Source organism: Giraffa tippelskirchi, chromosome 6 (genome assembly GCF_054371585.1).
Source record: "Giraffa tippelskirchi isolate mGirTip1 chromosome 6, T2T-mGirTip1v1.2.pri, whole genome shotgun sequence".
In the NCBI taxonomy this organism is placed as follows: Eukaryota; Metazoa; Chordata; class Mammalia; order Artiodactyla; family Giraffidae; genus Giraffa; species Giraffa tippelskirchi.
Genome location: NC_137280.1, coordinates 89925417 through 89937682, shown reverse-complemented (window position 1 = coordinate 89937682; position 12266 = coordinate 89925417). Strand labels below are relative to the sequence as shown.

The 12266-nt window shown below is 45.1% G+C and overlaps 1 protein-coding gene across 2 annotated transcripts in view; it reads left to right on the top strand.

Annotated features, from left to right (window-relative positions):
• The window catches only part of MUC16 (mucin 16, cell surface associated), a 63051-nt gene that overhangs the window by 39020 nt on the left and 11765 nt on the right, over nt 1–12266 (top strand). For both annotated transcript variants that reach the window (XM_081504406.1, XM_081504407.1), the window contains 8 exons: nt 1286–1458; nt 5532–5567; nt 6484–6549; nt 7693–7814; nt 7916–7983; nt 8142–8314; nt 10434–10564; nt 11267–11334. In XM_081504406.1, the coding sequence (XP_081360532.1) occupies nt 1286–1458; nt 5532–5567; nt 6484–6549; nt 7693–7814; nt 7916–7983; nt 8142–8314; nt 10434–10564; nt 11267–11334 (837 nt within the window). The remainder of the gene's footprint in view (nt 1–1285; nt 1459–5531; nt 5568–6483; nt 6550–7692; nt 7815–7915; nt 7984–8141; nt 8315–10433; nt 10565–11266; nt 11335–12266) is intronic.

Genomic DNA, 12266 nt, shown 5'->3' with positions numbered 1-12266 from the left:
GCATTTTTGAAGTGCTGCTTTTGCAAGAACCTTTTTTAGAGTCTATTGTATCACATTTTGTAGGATTGGTCTCATCAAGGATCAAGGGATTCAGGGGCTAAACAACTCTAAACCCTTCTAATCTCTCCCTACCATAGAGTTCCTAGTAAATGAATATCTACCCTATGTCAAATTGATTTTTTTAATTGTAAAATACACATCACATGAAACTTACATCTGAACCATTTTTAAATGTATAGTTCAGTCGTTGTTTAGTTGATAAGTCATGTCCGACTCTTTTGCAACCCCATGGACTGCAGCCCACCAGGTTCCTTTGCCCATGGGATTTCCTAGGCAAGAATACTGGAGTGGGTTGCCATTTCCCTCTCCAGGGGATCTTCCCAAACCAGGGGTTGAACCTGCATCTCCTGCATTGGCAGGTGGATTCTTAACTGCTCAGCCACCAGGGAAGCCCATATAGCTCAGTGGTGTTACATACATTCACATTTCTGTGCAACTAGGCTCCAGAACTCACAAAACTGAAATTATGCCCATTAAACATTAAACAACAGCTCCTCATTTCCATCTACCCCTAAATGTTGACAACCACCATCCTATTTTCTGTCTCTATGAACTTGACGACTCTGGATACCTCATAGAAGTGTACATTATACAGTATTTTTGTGTGTGTGACTGGCTTAATTCATTTAACATAATGTTCTCAAGGTCCATCTGTGCTGCAGCTTTTGCCATAATTTCCTTCTTTTTAAGGCCAAATAACATCCCACTGTATGGATGAACCACATTTTAAAATCCATTCATCAGGACTTGGGTTTTTACACAGAGCAGGCAGTGTGCTAGGTACGGGTGTTCAACATGAAAAGAGTGAACTAGACTGTCCTATTCCCTGACCTCACGGAGGTCACCATCTGGAGGGAACAGAGACAAATAACATATGCTCACATAGAAGATAACCAGGGTTGTGATTCGACAAGCATGGGATACTGTGGGAACCTGAATGGAACCTGACCCAGTCTGGGAGACTTCTTGGAGGAGGAGGAGGAGGTATGTAAGTGGCGACCTGAAGGATGATCAGGAGATTACATAAGTAAAGAAAGAAGGGGAGAAACTTACAGGCAGAAGTGACTGCATGTGCAAAGATCCTAGGGTAAGAGTATGACTAGGTGAAGAAACTAAGGATGGTTCAATAAGGCTGGAACACAGGAAGTGAGGTATATGTGGTGGCCACAGGTAAAGAAGTGCCAAGTGGACTGCATCTCCCAAAGGTCAACCTCTCCTTCGCCAGGTCTGTGAAGAATGGTGCCAAGACAGGTGTGAACATCCTCTGCACCTACTGGCAGTCCCCCAGTGGCCCCGGTCTGCTGGCCAAGCAGATGTTCCATGAGCTGAGCAGACAGACCCATGGCATCACCCGGCTGGGTCCCTATTCTCTGGACAAGGACAGTCTCTACCTCAATGGTGAGTGGTTCTCAGCCCACCTCACTGGGTCCACACCCTAACTCCAGAAGAGTCTCTATTAGCTAGTCAGTTCTCTAAGGGAATTCCGCCTTGAGACAGACTCCGGTGTGAATCTTGACTCCACACTGAACTCACACAGCCACCCTGCAAAGCTGATCCTTGATCAAACCCATTTTACAGACAAAGAAATCAAGGTTCTGAAAGATTATGTAATTTGCCCAAGTGGGTGTGGCTTGAGAGTGGTAGAGTCAGGGTATAAGACTGGTTTCAGGATCCAACATTATGCTCCATTCTATGCATTTAACTCATAGAAGAATCTTTCTAGGGACTTCCCTAGTGGTCCAGTGGTTAAGACTGCATGCTTCCAATGCAGGGGGCATGGGTTCCATCCCTGGTCAGGGAACTAAAATCCCACATGCTGAGGGGCATGGCCAAAAAAAAAAATCTTTCTAGGGGAGACTTAGGGAAAGAATAGCTCATATTTGTCTCCTTTCTCCACTTCTCACTTTCTTTTTTTAATACACCATGCTTCAGTTCAGTTCAGTTCAGTCGCTCAGTCGTGTCCGACTCTCTGCGACCCCATGAATTGCAGCACGCCAGGCCTCTCTGTCCATCACCAACTCCCGGAGTCTACCCAAACCCATGTTCATCAAGTCGGTGATGCCATCCAACCATCTCATCCTCTGTCGTCCCCTTCTCCTCCCGCCCCCAATCCTACCCAGCATTAGGGTCTTTTCCAATGAGTCAACCCTTCGCATGAGGTGGCCAAAGTATTGGAGCTTCAGCTTCAACATCAGACCTTCCAATGAACACCCAGGATTGATTTCCTTTAGGATGGATTGATTGGATCTCCTTGCAGTCCAAGGGACTCTCAAGAGTCTTCTCCAACACCACAGTTCAAAAGCATCAATTCTGCGGCGCTCAGCTTTCTTCACCGTCCAACTCTCACATCCATACATGACCACTGGAAAAACCATAGTCTTGACTAGACGGACTTTTGTTGGCAAAGTAATGTCTCTGCTTTTAAACATGCTATCTAGGTTGGCCATAACCTTCCTTCCAAGTAGTAAGCGTCTTTTAATTTCATGGCTGCAGTCACCATCAGCAGTGATTCTGGAGCCCAAAAAAGTAAAGTCTGACACTGTTTCCACTGTTTCCCCATCTATTTCCCATGGAGTGATGGGACCAGATGCCATGATCTTAGTTTTCTGAACGTTGAGCTTTAAGCCAACTTTTTCACTCTCCTCCTTCACCTTCATCAAGAGGCTCTTTAGTTCTTCTTCACTTTCTGCCATAAGGGTGGTGTCATCCGCATATCTGAGGTTATTGATATTTCTCCTGGCAATCTTGATTCCAGCTTGTGTTTCTTCCAGCCCAGCGTTTCTCATGATGTACTCTGCATATAAGTTAAATAAGCAGGGTGACAATATACAGCCTTGACGTACTCCTTTTCCTATTTGGAACCAGTCTGTTGTTCCATGTCCAGTTCTAACTGTTGGTTTCTGACCTGCATACAGGTTTCTCAAGAGACAGGTCAGATGGTCTGGTATGCCCATCTCTTTCAGAATTTTCCACAGTTTATTGTGATCCACACAGTCAAAGGCTTTGGCATAGTCAATAAAGCAGAAATAGATGTTTTTCTGGAACTCTCTTGCTTTTTCGATGATCCAGCGGATATCGGCAATTTGATCTCTGGTTCCTCTGCCTTTTCTAAAACCAGCTTGAACATCTGGAAGTTCACGGTTCACGTATTGCTGAAGCCTGGCTTGGAGAATTTTGAGCATTACTTTACTAGCATGTGAGATGAGTGCAATTGTGCAGTAGTTTGAGCATTCTTTGGCATTGCCTTTCTTTGGGATTGGAACGAAGACTGACCTCTTCCAGTCCTGTGGCCACTGCTGAGTTTTCCAAATTTGCTGGCATATCGAGTGCAGCACTTTCACAGCATCACCTTTGAGGATTTGAAATAGCTCAACTGGAATTCCATCACCTCCACTAGCTTTGTTCGTAGTGATGCTTTCTAAGGCCCACTTGACTTCACATTCCAAGATGTCTGGCTCTAGGTGAGTGATCACACCATCGTGATTATCTGTGTTGTGAAGATCTTTTTTGTACAGTTCTTCTGTGTATTCTTGCCACCTCTTCTTAATATCTTCTGCTTCTGTTAGGTCCATACCATTTCTGTCCTTTATCGAGCCTATCTTTGCATGAAATGTTCCCTTGGTATCTCTAATTTTCTTGAAGAGGTCTCTAGTCTTTCCCAATCTGTTGTTTTCCACTATTTGTTTGCACTGATTGCTGAGGAAGGCTTTCTTATCTCTCCTTGCTATTCTTTGGAACTCTGCATTCAGATGAGAATATCTTTCCTTTTCTCCTTTGCTTTTCGCTTCTCTTCTCTTCTCAGCTATCTGTAAGGCCTCTTCAGACAGCCATTTTGCTTTTTTGCATTTCTTTTCCATGGGGATTTTCTTGATCCCTGTCTCCTGTACAATGTCATGAACCTCTGTCCATAGTTCATCAGGCATTCTGTCTATCAGGTCTAGTCCCTTAAATCTATTTGTCACTTCCACTGTATACTCATAAGGGATTTGATCTAGGTCATACCTGAATGGTCTAGTGGTTTTCCCTACTTTCTTCAATTTAAGTCTGAATTTGGCAATAAGCAGTTCATGATCTGAGCCACAGTCTGCTCCCGGTCTTGTTTTTGCTGACTGTATAGAGCTTCTCCATCTTTGGCTGCAAAGAATATAATCACACCATGCTTAAGTAAGGTCAATTCCAGGAATACAAAGATGGTCCAACATATACAAATCAATCAACGTAATACAACATACCAACAAAGGAAGGATAAAAATCACATGACCAATTCATGATCAAAGATGCAGAAAAGGCATTCAACAAAATTCAATGCCCATTCACAACTGAAGCCGCCATCAAAGGTGGTACAGAGGGAACACATCCCAACACAACAAACCCATCTATGACTAACCCATAGCCAACATCACACTCAATGGTGAAGAGCTAAAAGCCCTTCCCCCAGTACCAGAAACAAGGCAAGGATGCCCACCCTCACCACCTGTACCCAACATAGCACTGGAATTCCTGGCCACAGCAATCAGACAAGAAAAAGAAACCAAAGACACACAAACCAGCAAGGAAGAAGCAAAACCATCACTACTCACAAATGACATAGCATCTAATTCTAAATTCTACATCAGTTTGGGGTAATTTTTTTAAGTCATTGACCTCCTTTATTTCTTCCTTTTATTTAGTGATTTAAAATGCCATCATTTTATTTAAATGTGCAACTGGAATGATTAAAAATTTTGCTTATATTTTTTATGTATACATATGTCCACTTTTTAAAAAATTCTTTCCCCGTATAGACCATTCTAGAGTATTGAGTAGAGTTTCCTGTGTCCCACTTCTCGCTTTTGACCAGGATGGGCCTCTCTCTCAGATGGGGCCTCTAGCCAGGAAGGAAGGCAGGCACTCTGAACATCTAGGAGGTCCAAGCTTCAGACACACTGGGAATGAGCCTCAAATCCAGAAAGAAACAGCATTTGAAAGGGTGACCCTTAAGGGGGTCCCTGCTGGTCAGTGCACAGCTGTGATGAAGTTGACTGAAATTATACTCTGGTTCCCTTGTCTGTCCCCAGCCTGGGAATAGAGTTTGACAGCTCACACTTTCTTATCACCATTGCCCCATCAGGTGGGCAGGGGAGACATCCTGGTCCTTTATGATGCCCATTTTATTCTTTTCTTTTTGGCCATACTGTGCAGTATGTGGGATCTTGGTTCCCCAACCAGGAATCAAACCTGCACCCCCTGCATTGGAAGCATGGAGTCTTAACCACTGGACCACCAGTGAAGTCCCACAATTAATTTCTAATCCAAAGGTCAGGAAAGCCTTAATCGTGGAGATGACATTTGAGTCTGATCCTAGAAGATGCATAGATGCTCACCTGGTACAGAGGGGATGACATCCAGAAAGGAATCCCACGTGGACAAAGGCAGGGATATCTGGGCTTGTTCCTCCACCTCCCCTTAATGTGTGGCTTTTTTGCTTCCAGGTTATAATGAACGTGGTCCAGATGAGCCTCCTACAAGTAGGTATCTTTTCATCCACTGTCCATTTCAGCCTCCAGTAGTCTTGAGCCTAACTTTTCTTCTCACTGACAAAGGGAGCTTGCCTCAAACTCAGGTTGTTTCTCCTGAGTGCAGACAAAGTGTCAGTGGGAGAAAGGATGATGAGTCCTTGGTCTCTTTTTGGGACCCACAGTCGTGGTATTGGCTTTCCAAATTATCCACACCCTTCTGGGTTGGAGGAAGAAATTTGAATGAGTATTCCCTACAGTAATAAGGGTTGAGGTCATATAATGACCTTGTAGTCTCTGCCTCCTGATAACAAAATCTTTAATAGGAGAGGCAGAAGGGGTCATAGTGTCAAGTTGCAAGCTCTAGTGGCTACTCAGCAGTTTGGTCATATTTGTCCATTCACGCTTGTAATGATCAGTTTACCTCAGTCCTTTCTTCCTTCCTCCCAGTTATACCTGCTCTCAGACCTCTTCCTCCCTTGCCCCTTCCCTCCCTTTCTTCCTTCCATCCATCCATCCATCTATCTATTCATCCATCCAACCATCCTTCTGCCTATACACCTGTTTTTCCTTCTGCACTTTCATCTATCTCTCAACTTTTCTTCCTTGTGTTTATCCTTCCTTCCTTCTCTTTGACCCTCCTTTTGTCCATTCTTCTTCTGATCCATCCAGGTATCCCATCTGTCTGTCCATATTTCTGCCCTTCCATCTGTTTGTCCTCTTTGTTCAGTCTCTCTCTTGTTTACCCACTCTCTTGGGTTCATTTCATTCACAGGTTTGTTCATCCCTCTACTTACACAATGATTCCTCTGCTCTCACTCATTAATGGTAAACCTGTGAGTGGTTGTCCTTGGACAACTATTGATACAGCCCAGGTGAGCCCGGGGGACTTCTCCAAGTCTGTCCCTAATACCTCCCCTTTCCACAGCTCCCGCACCAGCTACCATGTTCCTTCCTACTTCACCATCACCTGTGCAACCAGAATCCACCACAGGTATCGGAGGCCCCTTTTCCTTCCCAAGAGAAGCTCTCCAGCCCCACACATCCACCAGCCAATTGTAACATAGGAGCTGGGAGGCCAGGGTGTGCAGTTCTGGCTTTAGGGCAACCATGCTTATCTCAAAGATTGTACCAACAATTCAATCTGATGCTGGCCCTCATGGAGCCCCCACTCTTGTGAGACTAACAGACTATTATAATGTATGTCTTGGGGAAGGGCACCTGGCACCATTTAGAAGGGAAAGGCTTTCTGGAGAAACTTTCATATGACCCAAGTCTTTAAGTAAAAGTAAGAGCCATCCAGGCAAATAGGGAATGAAAAGTTTTCCTGGCTGGTGGGATTCCATGAGCAAAAATGTCAGTGGTCAAAAACAGAATAGCGTATGGGGAGAACTGAGAGGAATTTGGTTTGCATGAAGTTTAAAGCTTAACCTGGAGTAGATGGATCCCTTAGCTGCTCAGTCATGTCTGACTCTCTGTGACCCCATGGACTGTAGCCCACCAGGCTCCTCTGTCCGTGGAATTCTCCAGGCAAGAATACTGGAGTGGGTAGCTGTCCCTTCTCCAGGGGTTATTCCAGACTCAAGGACTGAACCTGGGTTTCCTGCATTGCAGGCAGATTCTTTACTGTCTGAGCCACCAGGGAAGCCCTGGTGTAGATGAAGTAAAGGGACACATTAATCTAAAAGGTTGGCAAGAACCAGATTAAGAAGGACTTTGAGTGCAAGATCAAAAAAGTTGAACTTAGTGCTGAAGGCCATAGGGAGCCACAAGTGGTCCTAGAACAGTGGTGACAATAGTCAGGTTTTTATCTAAGAAAATTTCTTCTAATTTCAGTGTAGAGAACATCCTTTAGTAAGGGCATCCAGTGAGGCTGCTGGGGTGTCAGTCCAGGTCAGAGAAGAAAAGACCTGAGCTGGGACAGGGATGGAGAGAGGGGATGTGTGTAGGAACCATTCTGCAAGTACAACTGGTATTAACTGGAGATGAGGGAGGAGGAGCTGAACAGATAGCACTGGTTTTGACTTGGTGGGTGGTAGTGCTACTGGAAGACAACCAATTACAGTGAATATGGAACTCTGATGTGATTCCAGGTCAGCTCTCAGTGATAACCATCTACCCCCCTGTCTTATTGCAGCTATGCAATACAACCTGAAGACCCTCACACTTAACTTCACCATCTCCAACCTTCCATACTCATCAGATATGAACAATGGCTCTGCCATGTTCAACTCCACCAAGATGATCCTGCATCGCCTGGTGAGATGCTGGTCTCAGCAACCACTGGTGGGATCATTCCCATGTATCCTCTGCCCTAGTGCTTGTCCTTTCTGCTCATCATCTTTCTCCTACCTCCCCAGCTTGGATCCTTGTTCCAGAAGAGCAGCCTGGGCCCCTTCTACTCAGGTTGCAGACTGATCTCCCTCAAGTAAGACCTTTTCCTGAGTATTTGCCAGTAAAGACCACTTTTGGTGTCCACCCCTTTCTCAGTCTTCCCACTGACCTCTCATTTGCTTCTCCCTCTTCTTGGCCCCACGCCCGGAGCTTTCAAGACCTCTCTCTTGAGCTCCCACTCTCTCTCCCTAGACCTGAGAAGGATGGTGCAGCCACAGGTGTGGATGTTGTCTGCACCTACCAACCAGACACCATGGGCCACAGGCTGGCCATAGAGCAGCTTTACTGGGAGCTGAGCCAACTGACCCATGGTGTCACCCAGCTGGGCTTCTACACTCTGGTCAAGGACAGCCTCTTCATCAATAGTGAGTGTTTATGCTGAACTTGGATTAACAGCAATCACTACTTGTCCCTGTTCTATTTTATTTCCTCTTGAATAAGTCAGCCCACATTCTATCTGGGGAGCACCTTCCAAACCTCCATGGGATTGGTCTTTCTTGTCAGTTCAGGAAAATAGCATGAAATTATTTGACCAAATGAATGTCAATGAATTTTCATTAAAAACCAAAATGTCTAACCCATGGGATCTCTTGGGACTGAAGTTCAATGCAAGGTTCTTCCATGGCAGTGGTTCTTACCTGGGGGTGATCTGCCCCACTGAGAGATACTCAGCAGTGTCTGGAGACATTTTTGATTATCACAGTAGGGGAGGTTGCTCCTGGCATCTAGTGGATAAAAGCCAAGAAGGTAACCAATATCCTTCAATGCACAGGAGACCTTCACCACCAAGAATTATATAGCCTCAAATTTCAGTAGTTCTGAGGATGAGAAACCATGCTGAACATGGTCCCATTGTTCCTAGCTGAGCACCAGACCAACACTTATCACATGCATGTGTCGTAAGTTGCTTCAGTCATGTCCAACTCTTTGCGACCCTATGGATTGTAGCCTGCCAGGCTCTTCCATATGGGCTTCTCCCGGCAAGAATATTGGAGTGGGTTGCCATGCACTCCTCCAGGGGATCTTCCCGACTCAGGGATTGAACCCAGGTCTCTTATGCATTGGCAGGCGGGTTCATTGACTAGCACCACCTGGGAAGCCCAACACTTATCACACTTCACAGCAATTATTTAATGGTCCAACTCTACAGAATTAGTGTTTGTTTAACATGACACTGGATCCTGTTCTTAATATGTTGGTACATTGTAATACCAAATGAATGAGTAAACAAATGAAAGTTGAGTATCTCAGCCCTAGTATTTATGGATCCATTGCAATTCACATTCATTCATTCAACAAACTCATATGCGTGACCATTCTATACCAAGCCATATTCTGGGCATGTAGATAGAATACACAAGTTCTATTCCTGAAAAAGTCATAATCAAGGGAATTAAAGATTACTTAGGGACACAAGTAAAGTAAGTCAGAAAGACAAAGGCAAATACCACATGATATAACTTGTATGTGAAATCTAAAATAGGACACAAATGAAACTATCTATGAAACAGAGACAGACTCACAGAGAACAGATTTGTGGTTGCCAAGGGGGAGAAGAATGGGGGAGAGATCCAGTGGGAGTTTGGTTAGCAGATGCAAACTATCGTGTACAGAATGGGTAAATAACAACGTCCTAGTTTATACCACAGGGAACTATATTCAATATCCTGGGATAAACCATAATGGAAAAGAATATGAAAGATATATATATAACTGAACTACTGTGTGGTACAGTAGAAATTGGGCTCCCCTGGTGGCTCAGCAGTAAAGAATCTGCCTGTAATGCGGGAGACCTGTGATCCCTGGGTCAGGAAGATCCTCTGGAGGAGGGCATGGCAACCCAGTATTCTTGCCTGGAGAATCCCATGGACAGAGCCTGGTGGGCTACAGTTCACAGGGTTGCAAAAAGTCAGACACAACTGAGGCAACTGAACACGCACGCATGCACAGTAGAAATTAACACAATATTGTAAATCAACTGCACTTCAATAAAATAAGCTTAAAAAAATACTACTTGGGGACACAGAAAAGGCAGAGACACTGTTATTAACAGGGTGCCATGGGAGTGCAGAGGCAGGGCAAGTTAAGGAGTGCTTCCTGGAGTAGGATATTATGTGCCTGAAACTATACTAGGAACTGGACATGACAAGAACAAGACAGATGTGTGCCTGCTGTTATTGAGCTCCATCTCAATGGGCTCCTGAAATAGGAATAGGAGTTTTCCTGGAAAAGAGGAGGATGGAAGAGCATTCCAGGACGCAGGAACTGCATAAGCTCAAGCAGAAAAGCTCAGCTCAGGAGATTTCTTATAAAATTCCAGTTTTCCTCCTCTACGGGGTGACTTTCCATTCAAGAGCCCCTAAATTCTCCAACACATGGACCTGATTTTGATTATGATGGTAGGTAGGGTGTCCCCTGGGCCACCATGTCTCTATGCTAAAAGCTGAGTCTTTGTCTGTCTTTTCTTCCTCTCTGTGGCTTCAGGCTATGGACCCCAGAGTTTTTCTATCCAGAGGGAATACCAGCTAAATTTCCACATCATCAACTGGAATCTCAGCAACCCAGACCCCAGGTCACCAGAGTACATTGCCCTGCTGTGGGACATTAACAACAAGGTGGGGGTCTTTCTCGCCCCTCCCATCTCTCCTTACCCTGACTGCCCCTCTGATTCCTCAGTCTGACATGCATCTATTTTTCTAAGCTAGTCCCCTTCCATTTTTATTATTATTATTATATTTTATTTTTGGTTGTGCTAGGTCTTCATTGCTGCACTCGGGCTTTCTCGGCAAGTGGTCGTGGTGCACGGGTTTTCATTGCAGTGGCTTCTCTTGTTGTGGAGCACAGGCTCTCGGTGTACAGGCTTCAGTAGTTGTGGCTCCTGGGCTCCAGAGCAAGGGTTCAGTAGTTGTGACGTAGTCTTAGCTGCTCTGCAGCATGTGGAATCTTCCCTAACCAGGGATCGAATCCATATCCCTTGCATTGGCAGGTGAATTCTTATCCACTGTACCACCAGAGAAGTCCTGCCCTGCATCTATTAAGTGACTGTTTCAACTCTTCCCTTTACCTACATGTTCTAGGTTACTTCAGACTCCAGAGTTGGTACCCTAGCTGCCTCACCACTTTTCAGATGGGAAAATTGAGGCTCAGAAAAGGGAACATTGTGCCTAAGGGCACACAGTGGAGTTAAGGGCAGAACCAGGATCAGAACTCAGGTCTCCCTTGCTTCAAGACCTATGTTTGTTCCTCTCTGGCTCCAGTGGCCCCCTCCAGCCCCAAGAGACCTCCATCTCACCCAGCCTCTCTCCCCTTTATTCCAGGTCACCAAACTCTACAGAAGCAGCCAGCTACAAGACGTATTCCACTACTGCCTGGTCACCAACTTGACGTAAGTTGAGACTAGAAGCATTGGCTGAGATGGCAGCTCAAGGCTCTGAGCACTGGCTGGCACATCCTTGGACTGGAAGTCATTTACATGGTGCCCATTCTTCCCCACATCCCTGACAGCTAATCTTACCATTTCCTTCCATAAGACTTTGGGGTACAGGAAAAGGGTTACCCTCATGGACCCACCCTCTCCCTGCACCCACCTCCTTCTTGGGAAATACAACTTTCAGCTAATATACTATTAGCTGAATAATAATATTTACCATGGCCAGGCTTCCTGCTGAGTACTTTCATGCATGATCATCTCATTTCATTCTCATAACATCCTCGCATGAGAGATGCAATATGTGCATCCCCCATGTTCACATGGGAAAACTGAGGCACAGAATTTGGGTTTGAACCCACATCTCTGAAGGATGAGTAGAGGACTAGGACATCTATACTAGAGAGAGGGAGGATCATGGGACATGGTGCTGACTTTGAATGTTAGTAATTTCAGTTCCTTTGTCTTTAATATGGGGATAATTATAAAAATAGGCTTCCCTGGTGGCTCAGTGGTAAAGAATCCACCTGCCAATGCAGGAGACTTGGGTTCGATCTCTGGGTCAGGAAGAGCCGCTGGAGAAGGAAATGGCAACCCACTCCAGTATTCTTGCCTGGAACATCCCACAGAGGAGCCTACTGGGCTGCAGTCCATGGGGGTCACAAAGAGTTGGAGAGGACTTAGTGACTAAACAACAAATTGTAATTATAGCTTCTACCAGAGTGATAGGGAAGGAATGTGGAAGTCAATTCTTAAAGGTCCACAAAAGACATACATTATTGTTACTGTTACTGCTTCTCTTCCTAACTCCTAGAAGCTTTTCCCTTTTTGGTCAGGGTCTCTTCTCTTGCCTGGAGCAAGAAGGCAGTCAGATACTGCGGTGCTTACCC